The 21674-nt window shown below is 38.9% G+C and overlaps 1 protein-coding gene across 2 annotated transcripts; it reads right to left on the reverse strand.

Annotated features, from left to right (window-relative positions):
• Positions 1–4367: 4367 nt before the first annotated feature.
• On the reverse strand, positions 4368–21459 carry LOC145439012 (low affinity immunoglobulin epsilon Fc receptor-like). 2 transcript variants are annotated; one of them, XM_080316431.1, is made up of 8 exons: positions 19171–21459; positions 17451–17506; positions 16815–16827; positions 11300–11395; positions 10154–10299; positions 9824–9930; positions 7816–7985; positions 4368–5065 (listed from the first exon to the last, which is right to left on the reverse strand). In XM_080316431.1, exons 1-7 carry the CDS (start codon positions 19229–19231, stop codon positions 7844–7846), a joined length of 621 nt encoding a protein of 206 aa, XP_080172557.1. In that variant the 5' UTR covers positions 19232–21459; the 3' UTR covers positions 4368–5065; positions 7816–7843. The 2 variants fall into 2 exon arrangements, with proteins under 2 accessions (XP_080172557.1, XP_080172558.1); XM_080316432.1 differs by lacking the exon at positions 19171–21459 and adding an exon at positions 18773–19157.
• Between the last annotated feature and the right edge of the window lie 215 nt (positions 21460–21674).

Here is a 21674-nt window from a genome sequence, read left to right on the forward strand (position 1 = left end):
TAATATATGTCGAACATTTTCTTCAAAACTATTTATTGAATGTAAACATCGCTTGTCCGGAGTAAAATAATGGGCAATACGTCGGTGGTCAAGTACCGCTTCAATAGTTTACTTTCTGTCCGCTCGTTCGACCTCGTTTCTGGTTGTGTGTGAGGAAATGGCACTGTGGTACGAACATGTAATATTAGGGTTGAAGTGATAGCTCGGATAAGGGTTTGGGCAAACTATAGTGCTAGGCCGTCTGGGCTTGGGATACGGCAAGAGATTTAGCTTCCGTAAGGGTTAGCTTTGGCGACAGTGCTGGTTAGGGTTGGAGCGGTGGTTCTTAACATCAACTAGCCCGAGAACCGCAAGCCCACGCAGAACCCGAAATTCTCACTGAGTCATGAAAGCAAAAATCTACGACAAAACACACCTAACTACACATCTAATACACTGTTATATATTACTGGCGCGCAAAATGAACTGTGCAATGTGCATCGTCAGAGTGTTGAAAGAATTAAAAAAAAACATTAATTATAATTTTTCACACAAAACGGAAACATTATAATGAATATTTATTGCAAATCGGTATGACCTCCGCAGTTTCCTCTCAGACACCAGTCCAGGCGTCACCATGGAAGTGTCATTGTATTATTCGGTCAAAACGCAACAACATGATATAATTGTGATTGAGCATATAAATATTGGAAAATAAATTCACATTTCAAGAGGACGGGGTTTCAATTTCGTACCCCAACCCAGTGGCGTAGCAGCATAGGCTGCTGCCCATGGCTTTCGTTGAAAATGCCGCCCAAATTTTGAAATAGTTTCAATCTATTCGATTGTATTTACTGGAAATCTTGTTGTGTTTACTAAAAAAAAGGGTCATCACTTCGCATCGACTCCCGCACTAGCCAACTTTTCCAGTACTTATGTAGTGTTGCCGCCCCCTATCAGCCTGCCACCCATGGCGCAGAACTATATTAGCCAAGTGGCTGCCACGCCACTGCCCCAACCTACCATGGGTACAGCAATGCACACGACGTACCACCACAACAGTCACCATTCCATTACTGATCGAGTCTAATTACCTGCAACAAATGAAGGCCAAGACAGGCGTATCACCACAAATCATATATCAACAGCTTTTTGGAGTTACAGAACTTCAATATACAATTGAATAATGTATTCATCTTGAAATGAAGCCGAATATTTTCGGCCGACACTCATATGTGAGTTGAGTTTGTGTCTTGACCTTCGGGGGACTCCTGAAACTGGCTCAGGGATCGCTATAGTGTCCCATGGAATACTGGTTATAAGAACCACTGTTAGGCTAGAGTTGGCTTTGGTTACGGTTAGGTTTAAGACTAGGGATATAGGGTTTACTGAAGGTCTTGGTCACGATCAGCAAGCCACAACTATATGAGGCCATCAGACTATATTACGGCAATGATATTACAAAGTGACTCTTCGAAACGGCAAAATATTTCGAGGCCCGCCAAACTACTCCACGTTCATTGCATGACCGAGAGAACAAATCAGAGAAATGCATATGAATGCACTATTGCACTTGAAAGCAAGAAGCATACGATTCGTACTCACTAGAAGAGAATGAAACATATGTCATCAACTCAGTCCAGAATAACAAATAATGCATCGTCGGAAACGCGCTCATCTTTCCTGGCTTGTATTAAGGTACTACTGGGGTTCGTTGGAAATTGTTGGTTATTAACCTGCATTCTGCGTTTGATAAGAAGATGAGAATGTGAGTAAGATGACTAGCTCGAAAAATCTTGCTACGTGATCGCGATATTGGACGTCATTAGAAGTGACAATATTTCCGTCTTAGCATCTATTACAAAAGCATCTTCTGTACACCATAGATGACTCGTGCCATTGAATAACCCGAAATAGCCACAATCAACAGGTCAACTCTCTTAATAACCGACCATGAAGGTTGAATTGAATGTCTAGAGCAGGGGTTCTAAATTTTTCTAACTGCCTACCCTTTCGAATTATCTGCATGGATGACGTTCCCCCCGCAATTGAACGACATACTGAACAACAAACTATAATATTCACATATTAAATCATCATTTCGCTGCAATGGATGAACTTGATGCTGGTCCACGAGCGAATGTATTATTGGAAGTGATTTTGGAAAGGCACACTATGTTCGACAGAAAGTCTGGCACAAAATCTGTTATTCGATCCTCATTCCTCATGCACAGAGCAAAGGACTCTTCACACATTTCGAGACATTGCTGAATACTACGTTACCATTTCCACGAGATAGCCTAGTGATATGATTTACAGCTGCAAACCCATTATGTTGCGGGTTCGAGTCTGGCCAAGGCCGATTGCAGAATCCGTTTCCAAGTGTTCGAGGTTTATCTCTAGGCTCTTTCTCGCCGTGAGATCCGGTAAAAGGTATCGTACAAAGCCGAGTAGTAGACGTGCTTACAAGTCAGCAGCTACAGAAACATAATAAAGAATAGCATCGCGGTATTAATGGCCATTATGGTTGACAAACACCACGAATACCACGGACAACAACAACAGAACCCTTAGACTATAGCCTGCTTACCATTATACACAAGAAAAACACTGAAGATTGCGATAGCGCTAATGAAGTATCTTTAAGGATAAGCAGATGATACTGGGTTTGTTTTAAACATTACGGTGATTAATGCTGCACTTGGTAAGCTGTAACTTCTTTCTGGCCTGTCATATAATCGTTAAAATCGCTGTTGAGATTAATGCCACAGCAGTGTCCTCGAAAAACGAAATTGCATACGTGATCCCGAAAATTCTCTCGCGTAGGCTACCCCCGGTCACAGAGGCAGGTAGAACCGACGTAAGAGATAGAAACTCCGTAAATTTTTTTACGGAGTTGTACTCATTCCCTGATTAATTCTTGTCCTTATCTCTTGGTCGGTTTCACGAAAAAAATTTGAAAATCTCGTTGTAGTTTTGGACGGCTGACCGTTCAAATGAGTATACTTTATGACCAATTTATTTGGCAGTATCATTCACGCTGGTTGACCGCACCGTCAATTCGAACGCAGTCTTGACCTTATTGTAATATTGCGAACTAATAACCTAATTCTCATTCAATTTCCATAATATCGTGCGTTGCTAGAGTTCATGAGCCGGTGTATTTGCCGCAAGAACCTGAAAGTCAAAATTACAATCCTATTTTTCCCATATCAAGTAACTGAAAAGCTAGAAATTGGCTTTCATCAAGTCTATTTGGCATGGAAAGTGGCGTGTTTGATCGTGAAGGCTTGATGTGTCCTGCTCTTTTACCATAATTCGTTGAAACGTATCACCGAAACCTATCATTATTCACACCTCTTTGCTTAATACCGGCAACGCTATATGAAAAAGTTTAAATGTCCTAAAAATATTCGTATAGTAAATTCGATTACCAACCGATAGAAGCAGAGTTATTGTAGTACAAGATTTTGGCTAATATATATATGTTGCCTTAGTCGATGTGTCATTGAATACTTGATTCTTTCCAGCAATAGTTTCTAAACGGCGCTTGCCTTCACCCAACGGTGTTTCAATTATCTGATGCGAATCGGCTGCTCGTATGGATACTCGCGATTTCAGTTTTGAGGGTGGGTGGACCCGGCGTGGGCATACCATTTCACATATATGACCTTCTAAAACGCGTTAATACATATAGCAAGGGTGATTGTGATCGCTCGTATTATGATGCGAGTTTAACGCATTTGCTGATCATGACAATATAGTTTTGTTTTTATCGCTGGAAAAGGTATTTTCGGACTTCTCGTCCCTATGATTGACACCTAATTAGATCTAAGATGTTTTGCACCTTTTAAAAATAAGTGTTTGTCCTAGTCGGTATGATCGGCGGTGCTCTTATTTTTATCCGCCCATGACATACAATGTAGAGTGCGATACACAAGATACAATGCGATGTAATGAATTGGTGTCGAAACGACCAAGTGGCCTACAGTCTCTCAATCGAACATCCACCTCCACCTAATGTCCAGTGTAACAACGCTCATCTTGATATTTCGGCTGTCATTCATGCACTTTTTCCTTGTATTCGTCATTGACCAAACTTTCTGAGATGTAAAGGCGCTGTAAGATCACCGACGTAGGGGAGGAGCACAGATAAATCTCTGACCCCTTGATGTCCCGGAACGTGCTACTATCTCGTGGATCGAACCTGATACTATAACGCCGATGGTCGTGAATTTTCAACCTCGCTGAATCCCAGTATGCTACACTAAGAAGGGAAAGAAAATCGGACTGATCAGCCATTGGCTTCCGTAATCTTTCACTCATGGTACGCAGCACTATTGATACCGTTTTTTTTTAGCAAAGGTCAAGCTACAAACGTTGACAATTTGCTCAGGTCCTGTATAATTCTCTTGAATTACTTTACAGTCATACAAATGTAACACGGTAAACTATATACAAAATCCAATAATGCGAAATAGCAAAGGCAATAAGCTCTCTAAGTGACAAGGCAAGTCGAAGGCAGTGGTGAATATGGCACTGGTCATGGTGAAACTCGCAGCTGTACCAAATATAATGAGAATATGAGCAATATGAATTCTTCCATTTCGCTTATCTGTTGTATTTGGCAGGGATAAGGTCCTGCATTTAATGTCAGCACAATGTCGGAATGCATTTGCGGTTTTTACATCGGTGAGCGAAACGGTATAGTCAACACCAAGTTGTTCCGTTGGTCACCAATAGAGAGACTCCCCTAATTATAGCCACATTCCCTAAATATTCAATTCACTGTAAAGCAGCAGCATCATAGTTGCCTACTCCTCCAGTGAAAATTTCTATGAGATATACCGAATTCGTCAGTTCAATAACAACACATCAAGGTAGCGAGAATGACACAAAGCTACATTTATCGGCGGAGCTGTCGCTATATATTAGTCTATATGGAAATGTGTTGCTTCCGAATGACGTCGTTGTGATATGATTTACGTCCCATATCTCTTCCAGAGCTTGACCCGATTGATCTAAATTTCTTGCGCGACCGCCGTCACAGAATATCAACTTGATGAAATGATGTAAATATATACACCTGAAAAGCAAATAGATCGTTTTAGTTGCTGGTACTTGATTAAGAGTCTGGTGAATCCGTTTTATGCAATGAACCCATATACTTGGCCTATATTCTTATAGTACCGGAAGAAAACACTTTACATTCACGCGCAACAACAATAACTTTACATGTAAAATTTGTTCGTAGCTTATTGTTTCCGGCAAAAGGACCGTGTCACCGCAAGTTTGTGTCTTAACGTTGTTTTCTGGCTATACTTCACCGCGAAGCCATTGCTCTACGTGCCTATTCTTGCTCATAGCTTCTTGACGAATTGCAAAATTTCTTCAAAAACTGGAACAGTTCGAAAAAAGGTGCAAATTGAAAAAATATTATTTTGTCAAAAATGTGTTAGAGAAGGAGGTTCTGTTTTTGAATTCTGTTTTGGAGGGGATTAAAAAGTGCTGTTCGGGCGCTGGTACTTGGAATAACGTAGGGCCAGCGAATGTGTCAATTTCCGGCGCATGCTAAAACATTTCCAAGAGGAAGAAGAAATATTCAAGTTTGAAAGAATTTCAATTACACTGGTCTACAAATTTCGAAAAAAAATTTGCGCTAAAAATTTTAATGAATGATTTAGGCTTAAGTAAGGTTGCTGAATCCGATTCTGTGCTCAGAGAGTTTCTGCATCAAGTCAGATTTTTCCGTATGAATTTTTCTCATTTTCATAAATTAATCAAATTTCGGCTTTCGTTAGTGACAATACGGTCAGCGTACAAAAGCAACAGATCCAATATTGTTATTGAGATCATCTAAAATGATGAAACCTGGGTTGTTGTAGAATAACTGAGTTTTCGGTGAACTTGAATCCAGTGGTTCTCTATCTTCTTTCGATTAGGACCTCTTTTCGACCTATAAATTTATATGTAGTTGCAACTATTTTTAGTCGGTAGCAGTTACCATCTTTATATACCACTCATCGTTTAAAGATTGTGATTAGTAGCTCCGTATCTAAATTAGCTACATACGTTATCTATGTTTATACATCCGTCCTGCCGACTTAATCGGTCAATGCACTTTGTGACAGCACACTGCTCTTTCGTAAAACGTAAAAGTTTGCAAACAATAAACATTGTATTGTTAGTATATTATGTAGAAGAGAATTGTTCACTCTGGTACATGACCCGAATATGTGGTCCTTTAAGCTTGTTCTGAAACATTAAAAGAAGCAGAATGTCTGCTTTTCGAAAGAAAGAAGTGCTTATCATGATAACTTGAAATAATTTATCATCATTGATCTCCACCTGTACTTATCGTGCTAATTCTTCTCCTCCAGTTTCCATATATTGTCGCATTTTATCGGAATCTAGGAAAGCAGCTTCTGAACTGATTTTCTTTTGGTTTATTGCCATGATATAATGGGCTTCTTTTGCATTCTCTATTATAGACAACCAGATGAATGGAGACTGATTACTAACAGCTCAACACGAAACCTGAAGTGCGTGTTACTTCACAATAGAAATAAATGTGTATCGGTTCTAGGACAGTCGATCCATCTCGACATAGGACATTCTGTGGCCTACACCAAATACGACATGTTCTATGCCGGAACAGAGAAAGAGATTAGCATTGGTTAATTTCGAGGCTTTTTGTTAGTGTTTTGCATGATTAGACGCCAGTTCTCAATACAAAAAGCTTTGCATTTTTGGTGGTTTCTGATTGGCCGTAATATTTTACTATGAACTAGAGTCGGTCGAAGTGATCAGCTTTGCTACTCAAGTAGCACAAGTAGCGCCTTACATGGCTACTCAATTACAAGTAGAACTAGTCATTTTTAAGACATGTCAAAACTACTTCAAGCGTAAGACGAAATGAAAGGTCTGAGAATTATCAAAAGTCAGTAAATATCTAAGTACATTTGGTCGGGGGGAGGTTGGTCGCATACATTCAACAGTTAGTCGGAGGTGGCTACATACGAAACCGCAAGATGCATCGCCGCAGCTAACGCAAAAAGACTATAATGACATCACCCATGGGTAGAATCTTCGAAAAAATATATTCAGTTACGGTGATTCAGAGGCTATGGTACGCGTTTTTTATGATAATTTAACTCGTGACAGTGGTGCAATATTATCCGTGAACTAATTTCTACTTTACAAAAACCAAATTGCAAAAGTCATTAGTCCATTCAGAATACTGTTCAGGTAGATGTGGAAGAAGTTGTAAAACATCACCAGTTCAGTAAGTACTGCAAGTAGCCAAAATCTTCTTCAGTAGTACCTCGAAAAAGTAGAAACATTCAACTTATAAAATATCTCAAAAACGTTGTGTGATGGAGCAAAAATAACGCTAGATTCGTATTCCGCACCCCCAAATTAGGTATAATTGACTTAAAGAAATCCTGGCGCAAAAATTGGGTAGACCAGTGTTATCAAGTAGTTTTAGATTTGAATCAGTGATCACAGATTTCAATCAATAAACCACAGATTGCATCTCACAAACTCTAGCATGCATCGTTTTTATAACCAAGAGGTCAGTGGTGTCACATGCAATCGGCATTTCGATACTAAATTCCTTCAACTTGATACAAATGCTGCATCCATTGATGTAAGATTCCACTTAATTTACTGTAAGAGTGTTCTTCATACTGACCAGCTCTTATATAGAAAGACTATATCCTTAAAATATTTTCTGACAGTGTGACTATAGCTATTGTACAGATACTATGAACTGAATTTTTTGTTGTAATTAATACGTTGTTGTAGTCTAGTAATCACATTAAACTATGATACTTACGGAATTGCAAAACTTTAACACAAATCACCCGATTTTCCGCCTTTTCTCACAAATATATCCAAATTCAAAATTGTCACAGTCATAATCGTGCCATTTGCCGGTCTTCTCTAAGACACAGCAATTTTCGTTGTCTTTGCCTTCATTCGGTTGACTGACACCCCAGTTCCTTAAATATCACCAGCATGGTAAGTATTTCATATTTATTCAACATTTTCCATCTAAAATGTCATCATTTCGTCGAACGGACAATCAAAGATAAAAAAGGGGGGGTGAACTCGAATGGGGCCCGTAATTATTTAGCAAAATAACATAAATTAAAAAGTTTGCGGGAGATTACGAACTTCAAAATTTCCATCGTGCTTCGCGCGATTTAGCATAATTGATCGCATGTTGGCCAAAACCAATATATATCCCATTGACAATTGTCCATTGTCTGTAATCGCGGCCCATTGTCTATTATCGCCACCTCCCTCAGCTCCACCAGTAAATCTGACCACGGTGACTGGGAGATGATGAAAAATTATTAGCAATATATGCAATCACCAATATTATAGACCTGATTCAATACTTGATATGAAGTTTTTCCGCGCGAGTCGCGACTCAGCCGATAATTTTCACAATTGGAGCATTTTTATTTGGGACGAGTTAGGGTTCCGGTTCAAATCATTTTGCCCCTGATTAAAATCAATTTTAATCGAATAAATAATTCAAATCATTATATTTTTACCCATAATAACAACAAGCCGAACAAAACAAAATGGGATGAATGAAGACCATGTCAATCAAGGTGATGAAGGATATCGCTTAAACTTTAACAATATGGGGCTGTGAATCATCATCCACATAGCTGAAAACGTTTAACGTATGTGGTAATGATAGCCGAAAACGTTTAACCTTGGTAATGATGAATCATTACTGATCTGTTCTAGTAGCGAGGAAGCGTGTTGAGTCAAATCGGGACCATCCATGATAGTATTATGCAACGCTTAGTCATCAGAGATGACGGAATCGTTCGATAGAGACTCCGGATTGCGCTTCGTTTTCGGTATCCCGCCAGTGCCTCGGAAATAGCAGCAGCAGCATGTCGCAGACAGCTAACTATCCACACCAAAACACTAATCATCCCGTCTGTCTGTCAAATAGCTGAACTATACCGGTGCCCGTGACGAAATGCTATCTCCGGTTTATATAAAATGTACATGATTGTCCGATAATAAACCACATTCACGTATCTCGTCAGAAAATTAAAAAAAATAATCAATAAAATCCACATGGTGAAATTAAAATAAAAAACAAAGAAGAAACCTAATTTAAATCACCCTGATTAAAACCAGAACCCCAGGCCGAGTTGTTAATAAATTGAGTGGATAGCATTCACAAAACTTCTTTAGATAAAATTATAAATCAAATTACTTGAACCCTCCATCTATATTATTGACTGCGTAGGCTACCAATTGCAAACCTCTACCATCCTGGCTTACCATCGAGTTTTAGAAAGACACAATTTCGATAAAGGCATATGTAATGGACACGCCAACCATAGCAACCTTATTATTTTATTTAATGGTTCATGACGCAGGATATGTAGGCAATGGGCCATTTTCAGCAGTATTATATAGGCGGAAAAGTTTAAAATGAAAATGAGAAGTTCACAGTTCAGAAGTTCAGGCAGTGCAATCTCTGCGACACAAAACGACTAAGCAGTTTGTAGAAAAAAAAATTAATAAGCGAACAATTCGGACATATTTTTAAACTGATGCAGTACTTCTGACAAATTGTTTACTTTTCTTGACAAGTCAAAAAGAATTTCCCAAGTAATCACTAATGTATAGAAGGTCAATATGATTTTTAATAACCAATATCCTGTGGATTTACCAGCATGATTCTAACCAAATATCATGTAATCTTCCGTCGCCTTTATGATTGCGATCGTGGCTATAATATAGTTTCCATTTCCAACTGAGTCGAACAATATGAAATCCAAAGAATAGTAGTTGAACTGACGTGAAATTTAATGGAGTTCCTTCAACCCATTCGAAGTCGTCATCAGCACTTCCCTTACTAAAACCAATCCAGACACGTTCATCCTCGAATTGTGACAGTAGGTAAGACTGAAAAATAAATATCGATCATCCATATAACAATTTATACACCGAATTTAGTTCGCCATTTGTCGTCTGGCACTGATTCAATGCGTCAACCAAACAACAGTAGCCTACTACAGCTCTTTTGTTGGTATATTCTCAATACATAACAAAATCATGGTTTTGTGCACATACACAGATAGAAGTCTGCTGAAATCCCTGACGAATTTTGAAATTATTGGATACTTACGTTTTCTTCTTCATCATTGATTGTCACTAGATCTGAGTCCATATTTTCACACTGTGTCTGAGCATTGCTCCAACTGCTGGTACGATTTTTTGGGAAAAATTTGTAACATTTCGAATTGCGCTCCATCCAGCCATCTTCGCAGCTTTCTGTGGTCAGAGAAAAACTCCAATTTACAGATTGCCTATTCATCAGCTGAGTTCATGAGAGGGTTTTAATGCTATTTTTCCTGTATTATGTAATCGTAATCGTATAATAACCGTTTGATTATATATTTTCATCCGCTCAAGATACACAGAAAAAATCTACAATGCGATTCACGAGACATGATGCAACACAATGCGATGTTTTAAACAGTGTTTTAAAAAGATGCATTTAAAGAGATTTATTTTCTTCTTCAAAAGTTGTACAATTATGCCATTATTGTTTAAATACTTTCTAAAAAACATGTAGTAAACACATACGGACGATTGACACCCGATATAGTCGACGTAATCGATAGGTAATGGTCGAAAGCCGCTAAATCGTCGTCGGTTCAACAGTTAGAGCACGCAGATATAGATTATTATTGCTACGGTATGGTGAAGCTGATGATAATGACCGCCGACCGTAAAATGCTTCATAACAATGCAGTCCTGGTTGAGGATATTTCTGGTGTGTTTACGACAGGGGTCGGAAGCCTTATTTACCATATATTTCTAAATCATCGATATAAATTATTATGACGTCACAATTGAAGAATCGGGGCGTCATAGCTAAACCAAAAAACAAACAATTTTTAAACATGTTTGTTCCAAATTGATTTTTGTTTTCAATGTAACCCTATAGTTGGCCGTACAATCGAAGGCACATCCATACCTACCAAATAATGAAGTATTGAAGGACATGATTACTTTTTGACGTCTTAGCGTCCTACTCTCTTATAAAACACGATAAACTTTGATATATCCTTTAAAACATCACTGGATGAAAAGTTTCTGTAATAGATGAATTTGGATTATATTGATCGTACACTGATGTTCTAATCCAGTGGATTCAAAATCTACGCATATTATATCACTATGTTGAAACTGTTTCCCGAAAAGAAAGAAGATATATTAAGAGCCAGAATTTGTGCGACAAATCTGTCGGAGGAGTAATATATCATACCTGGAATCCCCACCATTGTTATCTCTGTTTCGATGTCAACATGTTTGCCAGCAGCATGTTGGTCAAAGAAATGGATCATTCCCCCAAATTGGCCGTCTACAATAGACACTCATTAAACATGTTAAATGCGAAAATTTTTATATCTTAAGTAACAGTACAGGTGTGTAAAGTAACCGTGAGGGTTTCCTACGGTAAAACGAAAAATTAAAACCAATTTGAAATGCACCCGCAGTATCAGGTATCCGACAGTGAAATGAGCGCAACAACCTATGTCGCAGGTTCACGGCCACATGTTGATTGCTATTTTGCGCACGGCCGCATGCCAGCGGACCGCCATGAAATGCCATCTAACGAACTTCTTGGAGGTACAGAACTTCAATTTACAATTGAATAGTATATTCATATTATCTAAAAATAGTAGGGCCTACATTGAACGCTCTCTTATTTGAAATTTCATGCTGGTGACGTCATATTTTGTGATAGAATTGTTGATATATAATGTTCTTTCCAATCTTCTGCTAGTTGCTGACGATTACGCCTGACGTTCATTACAATATGAATATAGGCTACCATTCAATTGTAAATATCCTCTAATCGCCAGATATTGATGTTAAATTGACTATTGGATGACTGCGCATCGCGGACAGCCCCTGTGGTTTGTCATCGCTAGTTGTTTGTAATTTTGGAAGCCGAACGTCTCATCTCACAGGTAAATCGCCGCCCATTCGTGGGTATAAAGGCCTCACACTTGGGATGGTGTGAACCCCTAAAAGGCTCAGGTTCGTGTGAACGCGAACCTTTTTGAAAGATTCTGTGTGAAAGCGAATGTGAACCAATGACGTCACGTGGCGTCGTATTGCTAATTCCAACCCTACATTTCAGTGAAGTGACATACAAGATACCTAGCGACGACTCGGGCCACATTATGCCACAATGCTGAAGTACATGCTGACTTTTTAAACATCACCAAATGTATCAACTGGAGCAATCAAATGCCATAATATTGGCATAAAATCAATATCTTATGTCACTTTGCCAACAATTTCGACGGGGACTTGCGAGGGGATACAAGCTTACGCCTTCACGGTCCAGGCCATACCATACAATGTATTCGGAGTCTGACCTTTGTTACATTGATATTGATTGGTTTCTGTACTTGCTACTATAGGGATGGTGTGAACGTGAGGTTCACGTTCGCGTTCTGTGTGTGAACGTCAGAAATTTAGAGGTTCCCGTTCACAAACGAACCTTTTTCATATATTGAAATGTTCACTTCATTATAACATCTTTGGTTAAAATTTATTGCATTTAAACTGCGGGCCACCCTGGGCATGGCGCTGGCAGCATAACAATATCAACACTAAACGAGCATGCACCTTGACAATCTCAAATTTACTTGCTTTGTTACAAAAGTTTGCTCGAAATATCCAGCTTTCCGTTAGCGAATATTTAGTGACTCTCTGCCGTGAGCTTGACCCGCAATCACACAACATCAAGAGCGAAATACACTACATGTAGACAGCGAATGATGCTCATTCAACTAATCAATGGGATTGATATCGTTGTTTGATTTAAAAAAATCTAGCAGGCATACGGGGCCAGGGTGAATAGTGACTTCGTATGTTTATTGTATCGTAAAAACCAAGCGACGGCAGATATTGATTTTATGGGATTATTATATCATTTGAATGCCCCAGTTGATACATTTGGCGACGTTTAAAACGTCAGCATTGTGTCATTATGTGGCCCGAGTCGTGGCTAGGCATCGTGCGCATTAATATAGGCCATCACGTCACTGAAATGTAGGGTTGGAATTAGCAATATGACGTCACGTGACGTCATGAGGTTCACGTTCGCGTTCACACAGAACCTTTCAAAAAAGGTTCGCGTTCACACGAACCTGAACCTTTCAGAGGTTCACACCATCCCTACACCGATAATACTCCATAAACAAGTTATACAGTAGCCCACACCCCAATCGCACGGATTTGGGTTTTATGATACAATATACATATCAAATAAAGATGGACCCCGTACAGGCCGTACTCCTGCTAAATTTTTTACATTAGACAACGATGTATTCTTCATATAAATGCATTGGTTGGTTGAATACACATCATTCGCGGACTACCTATGCATGTAGTGTATTTCATTCTTGATGTGTGATTGCGGGTCGAGCTCACAGCACAGAGTTACTAATTTTTCACGAACAGAATGCTGAATATTTCGACCAAACTTTTGCTACAAAAACTGTAATATATGGAAAAGGTTCACAGTGCAGAGCCTACCAAGGCTCGTTTGTGAACGTGAAACTAATTTTCGAGGTTCACACACAGAAAGCAAACGTGAACCCCTCGTTCACACCATCCCTACCTCACACGTTAACTTGGGATTTGTGAGAATCATCAGCCGATTCTTTTTTTATAACGATCGTCGGATGCAGCGTTTTAGTTAATTCCGATTTGAAATGATTCTATACGGTTTCGTCGGCTACTAAACTCGCACAGTCAGAGTAATCCGAAATGGCAAAGATATCATAAACCAGCGTCCGGAATATCTAACATAACAATTTCATCCGGCGAGCGAATGAATTCAAAGTAAATCTAAAATTGCCTGCATTCTGCAGTACATTTCTGAAAAAAGTTGATATGCATGGTAAGAAATACTTTCTCGTAACTAATCCTTCAAAAAAGCTTATGTCTTAAAATTGTGATGACCAACAGTCAATCTCATGGACAGCCTGACGGGTACAATCAGGCGCGCTTTATATTGGTAACGATTTGAAGTTGGTGCATACAAAATCTTGCTCGAAGCACGAATGAAATATTCATGGAATGACGAACCTTATCTGTTGTGATTATGCCATTTATTCTGTATGGAACCTTGAGAACCAATGCGCTTGTTTGCGACCGCCGGCATATGCGTATTGAATTACGTGATAACGGCTGCATAGTTGTTGTTCATCGTCGGCCACTGGTTGGACAACGCGGGACAATGTCAAACCTGGGCATTTTACGGTCCGCGTAAACTTGCTTAAAATTGAAACATCAACCCTAGTTTTTAATGTTAATGCGTGGACTAAAACCATACAGGCCATATAAACTGAACCGGAAATCCGTTTACTATAAAACCTATCGTACACTGTACACTACAGTGATTACGTAGCCTCCGTACGTCGTATGCGTATTCCATTTGCAAAATAAAGCCAATAAAGTAATGCATGATGTAAAAATTAAATTAACAAGTCCCTGTTTCCATATAGCGTAGTTCAGTGGTTCTTAGCCTATATACTAACCGGGCGATCTCTACACCTTACGCAAAGGGTCACGAACACACGTCTCTCGTGATCTGATTTGACATTTCGGAAGAACGCTAAGTAAAGCGTTTTGAAATGCTCAAATTGATTTCCGTTTCATAATATTGTTGCTGTTTCAAAATAAGCTATTGGCCTGTGCCCAACTGAGCCGGCTTCGGTGATGGCAACAGCATACCATCGAGGGATAATCAACTGATATGAATGCGCCATTGGTCATATTGCCTTGACGTGCAATGGCCCATGCACTACATAGACCAGAGGTGGGCAAACTTTTGAGCTCGCGGGCCGCATTCAACATCTGAATCCAATCGCGGGCCGCACTATGTAAAATTGGGATTATAAACCAAAACGCAATATTGGTATTTGGTTGTATACTATAGTGAGGACATTGAGATAATATATATGCTTATTTAAAACAAATCAAAATATATATGCTTATTTAAAACAAAACAAATCAAACATTGCTTTGATGATATCGTACACGCGTCAGAAATAGTGGAGAGATTTCATAGGCTGGTCGACCTCAACAACCATTTCGTTAAAACTATATAGAGATGAAAGTTGGTTGTCCCGATTCTTAGAACTGGATTGAAATTTAAATCTGTGAGCAGCGATCTGTGAGCATCATAACCATGTTAGCTTCAAACACGCTTTCACTATATGTAGATAAAATATAAATACCCTAATTCTATGCATAGGCCTGCAGAGAACGAATCTACCTACGACACGCGCGAATCGTTTTTTATAAGCAAATCACTGAAATAATTGAATCTGAAGTGACCAATCTGAAATCACGCTCGACATCCGAATTATGTCAATCTCGTTTAGGATTTCTGTGACGTTTAGCAATTGAAACCTTTCAAACTGCGTGAGCCTTGAGACCGGGCTCTCGCGCCAGAAATTAAAGATACTATATAATATAGGCAGTATTTACCTTAGAACAGTGGTTCTCAAACTTTTTAGGACACGCCCCCCCCCTTATGATGGTGAAAGATTTCGCGCCTTATCGTCATATCACAAAACACACGAAGATGTTAGCAAACCTAACGGATAGTTTGATGGCATGGATGGTTACGACTGTGGATGAGAGATATGAAATACAGAGCAATAATTCTGAATTGGATGTAAATCGTGTTTTTTCTTAGTTGAGATCAGCTTCGCGCCCCTCTTCAGATGCTATCACGACCCCAATTTGAGAACCAGTGCCTTAGAATTATCATGATGGAATTATCATGATGAAATATATTAAGAAAAAGTTTAATCAAGTCCTTGCATTAAATTGGTTTTCAGTACGCATTTTATAAATATTTCTATTTCTAATTACTTTAGACTCTCGCGGGCCGCACAGAACGGTGTTGCGGGCCGCATGCGGCCCGCGGGCCGTAGTTTGCCCACCCCTGACATAGACCAAGACGCTTAGAAAACGGCTTATAGCATCTCCACAAGATCAAGCTTCAGGATGAGATAATCTTTCAGCAAAAGCAACGTGTTTCGCCATCCCCAATGTCAATTTCATAGTTGCTGAAAAGCGTTGTCAGGTAGGCCTATGGTGCGCAGCTCATAGTTAAAATATCACGAAGTTGGTGATATTATGTGCTGTATTTGAACTTCTTCAATAAAATAATACTTCTTTCGTGGTAACTATGCCTGTCACCCATGTTAGAGAGCACAACGTTGTATGGGCGTAAAGTTTCAAAATCGCGGTTGCTAAACTGTGTGGCCTATTTTGTCTCGATGTAGCATTCTTACGGCCCGCGGCCTCGACAAAATTTAAAAAGTGTCCCGCGACCCATTTTGAATTGGCGACCCCTGCCTTACACTAATCTCGCGAGGTTTCGAGGAACGCCAGTAAAGCAGTAATCAACCACACTATACATCTAATACATTACTGAAGATCACTGGTGCATATATGAGCTGAGTACCAACAGAGTGTTAAAATAACGTATCTATTAAAAATATGATTTTCACACCCAACGAAAACATAATGAATATTTATTGCAAATCAGCGCTTTCTGTTGTTCCCTTTCAGATACTATTTCAGAAATTCGAGGCCTCGTATTAGATTAGCACCTTGTTTGCTGCTGTAGTAACATTGCCTCGTTTCACCGGGCGATATTGTCAAAAAACGTTTTAAACTGCAGCGGTGTTTAAAATACGATATAGATCTAGTTTTAAAATTTGAATTCATAAATTACTCACTTTCCAGCATCTCCTGGAAATATAAACATACGTAAGTTATTGTGATACGCTATCGCTATATTGTATATTTCGCACGGTTTATTCATAGCTTATGGTCAACGAGTTTGGAATAGTGTGAGGCCAATCTGATATGAGTTCTCGTGAAATCGGACTTCTTAAAGAATTTTATCGGTGACGTGGGAAACTATGACATCACACTGCATGCTATATACACGGGCGCTGATAAAAGGCAATGGAAAACAGAAATTATGATGAATTCAATATAATTAATATTCAACATTTCTCGGAGAGAGTAGCTTTTGCCGACGGCTCCGGGTATAGTGCACGTTTTGATGAACCCCTAAGCGATACTGGCTATAGTATAGTTGAGTGCAGATAAATCCGATCCGTAAAAATCATGGTACAAACAAATACTGGCACTTCTGACAAAGATCACGCGACAGAGAACTTCAAATCTCAGCTCTAGTACGGTCGACTATCAGGTATCCATGAATGTTCCTTCATGAACATGAACACCCATTATGATAGAATTAAATGTACATTCGAGCGTATCAAAAACAGCACTTCAGAAACGGAATTGCAAAATGAAATTTACACGAATTTTTCAATTGCCGCGAAAGCGCAGGAGAAAATTACCTTCGTGAACGTCCACGTCTGACAGCTCACAGTAGATGTTAGAAGCTTCCCTGATACTGAAAGACAATAGCCCATCAAAATGGATACAAGTTGAGTGGGTCTGTACTTTCCCGTGTGTGCAAGGAGTATAGTAGCCTAAGCATGGTTTTCGCAAATTCCCATGTGAGAAATGATCATATGTAGGGACAGTGAATTATGTTTTTCCAATTTATACCAAAATGGGTCGATCATGCTTACAGAATTCTCAAGCAGTATAAAGGTTAGTAAAGTCTGCGCCGAGCTTCTGTCAATCATTTACCAAATAAGGTAGGCATTTCCAGTATAAGTATATTTTATGATGTTTATCAGCCGCATCAAAACACCTTGATATAAGAAACAACGCCTGCGGCTTCGACGACCACTATTCCGTATTCAACTATTCAACGCGCGTTCAAACATTGTTGTGGGTGAAGACCAAAATGTACTACCGCTCGACCCATAGTAGTCATGTTGTGACAGCACAATCATAACGACGCAATATGGACAAGTTATGACGGTGTTCTGTTCGCGTCCACCTATGCTATCTAACGATTACATTATGCATAGAGAGACAGGCGGATGACGGGGAAGCAACGGTTGCGGGTTACGCTGAATGAGCTCCGTCATTTTCCTCAAGTATCTGTACACAGTCCATAAGCACGCTTCACGCGTACGTACATCCGCTTGACGTGCTGACGATGTCGTACCAGATACACAGTTTTACACATGACTATACGGTTTCATAGGGTTTCACTAATTGAAATCTCCACATTCATCGTGAATAGAAATCAAACAACTCAACCAGTAAAAATAACAATAAAAACAGAGGAATTGGAAACTAATGACTAGGGAAGTAATAATTAACCGATACTGGATGACCTGGTTAGGACAGGACTTTAAGATACATCGCAGACGAAGTATACGTATGCGTGGCATTACAGAGGTGGTTAAGTAACGAAATTTTGTCCACTTGCACTAATTCAACCAAATACTTATAATTTTAGTATACTTTACTTACTACTACTTACCATCTACAATTTGGATTTTGAATAGTATAAAGCAGTTCTAGTATAAGTTTTCATCAATTTTATGAGTCAAGTTGCAAAACAAACAGTGCAAAATAGTCCCTGTATATCACGGGAACTAATTAAATATTTGACGATTGCACTTATTTGTCGTGCCATTGGCCCTTTTGAGTTAGTCACGAAGATACGTATTGTCATTTCGAAAGTATTGCTACCTACATTCAATTCCTAATGTATGTGACCCTTCGATAAAATTTAGTTTTTGAACTACTTAATTACCTAATTACTCATCGGAACTTTGAATTTCTTCCTTCACTCGAAGTAGTTTTGACATGTATTGGAAATCGAACTTTTTAGTTGCAACGCTGAAAGAAGACCCCCTTTTTATTTTATTTTTAGTCAATGCCACAAAAGTTTCGTACAAAACTGGGTAATGCGGTAGTCGAGTCGAAGTGATGACCTTTTTTCTAGTCAACACATTACTTTTGGTCGCATCAGTTTTCTTTCCCGGTACTAGAGCTTTCACAATTTTTGAAAAGTCTGTCCTCATTTTGGATCTCAAACTATGGTAACCCGACCTTAGGGCCATTTAGGGATTCTGTCATCGGTAAATGGTTTGTATATCCACGATGCTTTCAATTCCACAGCATTGCATAACTGTAAGACGTATGACTTACCAGTAATCAAGTTGATAAATATGCCAATCATAATAACGCAATGCGAAACAGCTCCATGCATTTTAGTATCATTTGGTGTAGGGCAGAACTCCCACCTGTGCCTTCGCTTAAAGTACAATATAGAGTACAAGTTTATGATTATGTTGGTATGAATAGAAGCAATAGTTGGTGTTTGACTATACTCACTGTTGCATCATGTGTCAAATGTTATCTGCGATATTGCCTTTTCTATTATGGACTACGAGAAATTTATAGAAGGAATAATATCAAGGTGGACCAAACCATGTCACGGGCTGCACCAAAAGAGAGAGAAGGAGAGAGAGAGAGAGAGAATGAGAGAGGGAGAGAGGGAGATAATGAGAGAGGAAGTGAGAGAGAAAGTACATTTATTTCGTCGACCATGAAATAGAGAAGGCGATGTTAATAACATCATGAATTGAGACAATTTGTTAAATTGCTAAACGGACATTTAGGGTTGCTTTTAAAATAAATGGTGTTTAAAACACGTTTTAAGCAGTGTTTAAAGAAATGCCTTTAAAAACTTGTGTTTTTTTCATACGTTGTTTAATTATGTTATAATTGCGTAAATACTTCAGAAAAAACATGCAGTATGAGCCTACTGACGATTTGCACCATAATCGACGTATACGATTTGGAATTGTTGGAAGCCTCGAAATCGTCATCGGTTCAACAGTTATAGCAGGTAGATGTAGATCATTGGTACAGAATAGGTGTTCTGATGATGATGACCGCCGACCGTAAAAATGTTGCAAAACTATGTAGTTCCGGTTAAAGATATTTTTGGCCTGTCTATGACAGTGGTCGGAAGCCTTTTTGGTCAGAGAAGACATATTTACCCTATAATCTCCATCGTCAATATCAATCCATTGTGACGTCACAATTAATAATCAGTGACACCATGGCTAAAAATAACGAAACAAAAACATAAAAACATGTTTTAAACACGCGCCATGTTTTGTTTTGAATTTATTTTTGTTTTAAATGCAAACCTACGGACATCAGATGGTATTGACACATAGACCCGATATGACTGAAGTATTCAAGGCCACTGTCACCTTTACATATTTGGATGTAAAAATTAATTTCTCCCCTTGGTTAAGTAGAAAATAGAAGCGAGTAAAGAAGCGAATACAGAAATAAGCAGATATAGTAGATCAGCCCTAAAATGAAGGAAACGACTTCCGTTGTTGACATTTTCATGTATGCAGCAGACAATATCAATCTGAGCAAAGTACACAGAGCTAATATTTTGGTAACATATGAGCCGAAACAAAAACAGCATTTACTCAAATCCATTTCGTAATATCGCTATGAAGATATGATACGTTTTAGTACTTGCATACGATATGGTTACAAGATTTTTGAAGGGCGAATACTGATAAAACTACATTGACTCTTTTTCTCAGATTTGTTCTTATTTTTGCTTGTGTCCTCATTTTTGTCCTGATATTCAGCAAGTTTTGCCTTATTTTCGGCAAAGAGACCGTGATTATTATGCTTTTTCGCCGATATTTTATGACGTAATAAGCTAAAGTACTTCCGTGGCGTATGCACGTCACAATGCGATGTTGTTGTACTTGTAGATGTATGCCATGCTGTGTCGTACACTCTCTCTGAAGGCTTTCCCCTTGTCCGGGGTAACATTAACAATACGTTATGTGTTGGATAACTCGGTTTGCGTTATGATGGTGCAATAAACACGCTGAAATCGCGAAGAAAGGCCTCGAATGAAACTATATATTATTGATGAATTTATCTGAATTACATTGCAAAATTTTCGCTTCTGATAAGGCTTAATCTATTCATCTGATAAGTCGAAATGAAAGCGTTTTTTGAAAGAAAATTTAAAGGTATCGAACGAAGCTTGTTGGAGGACGTGTTTCGCGCAATGCAATATCTGCAATTGTGACATTAACCTGTCCACCAGAGAAAAGAGAACTACTTCAAATCACGGTGATACTCCAAAACATAAGAAGTGTGATAATAATTATTTCAAGTCAGTCGCAGGAGTTGATCGAGCAGATTGTTTCCAGCAAAAGAATACGTAATGTAATATGATGACACGACTCGCATATATGCCAAGTATGTTTCTCTAAATTCAGGACTGACACTGCTACCCGCGCTCTCTTTGACGTGATATCTTGACTGATCGCAGACGATGCAAAAACTGAATACTATGCAGGTGCAAGTGGTAATATTATAGCAACTGATCTGAGTATAAGTAGCGTCTGATGTCGCATATAACCACTGTTACTAATAACACGAACTATCTATCAGCGTCAGCAACGCTTATTCAAATTTTACTTTACATAGTTTTACATATATTGCTGCAGCACTTCCGCCGATATCGAAATTCCCCTTACTTCCTTGTACAACAATGTGCCGCGGCATAAGTTTAGCCTACCTGGCTATACTCGACGGAGAAGATTACGTTTTCATCACCGAAAATTTCAATGTTTATTATACGATATTCAATATTTCTT

Source organism: Botryllus schlosseri, chromosome 5 (genome assembly GCF_051294905.1).
Source record: "Botryllus schlosseri isolate E-star chromosome 5, Bs_hap1, whole genome shotgun sequence".
Classification (NCBI taxonomy): Eukaryota; Metazoa; Chordata; class Ascidiacea; order Stolidobranchia; family Styelidae; genus Botryllus; species Botryllus schlosseri.

What these genes read in the sequence shown, in the direction of transcription:
- LOC145439012 (XM_080316431.1), bottom strand. Translation starts at nt 19,231, where the DNA reads ATGCATGGAGCTGTTTCGCATTGCGTTATTATGATTGGCATATTTATC. An exon ending in AACAATGGTGGGGATTCCAG is followed by an intron (nt 10,300 to 11,299) that starts GTATGATATATT and finishes CTCTGACCACAG; the next exon opens with AAAGCTGCGAAGATGGCTGG. An exon ending in GGAACTCCATTAAATTTCAC is followed by an intron (nt 7,986 to 9,823) that starts GTCAGTTCAACT and finishes GTGATATTTAAG; the next exon opens with GAACTGGGGTGTCAGTCAAC.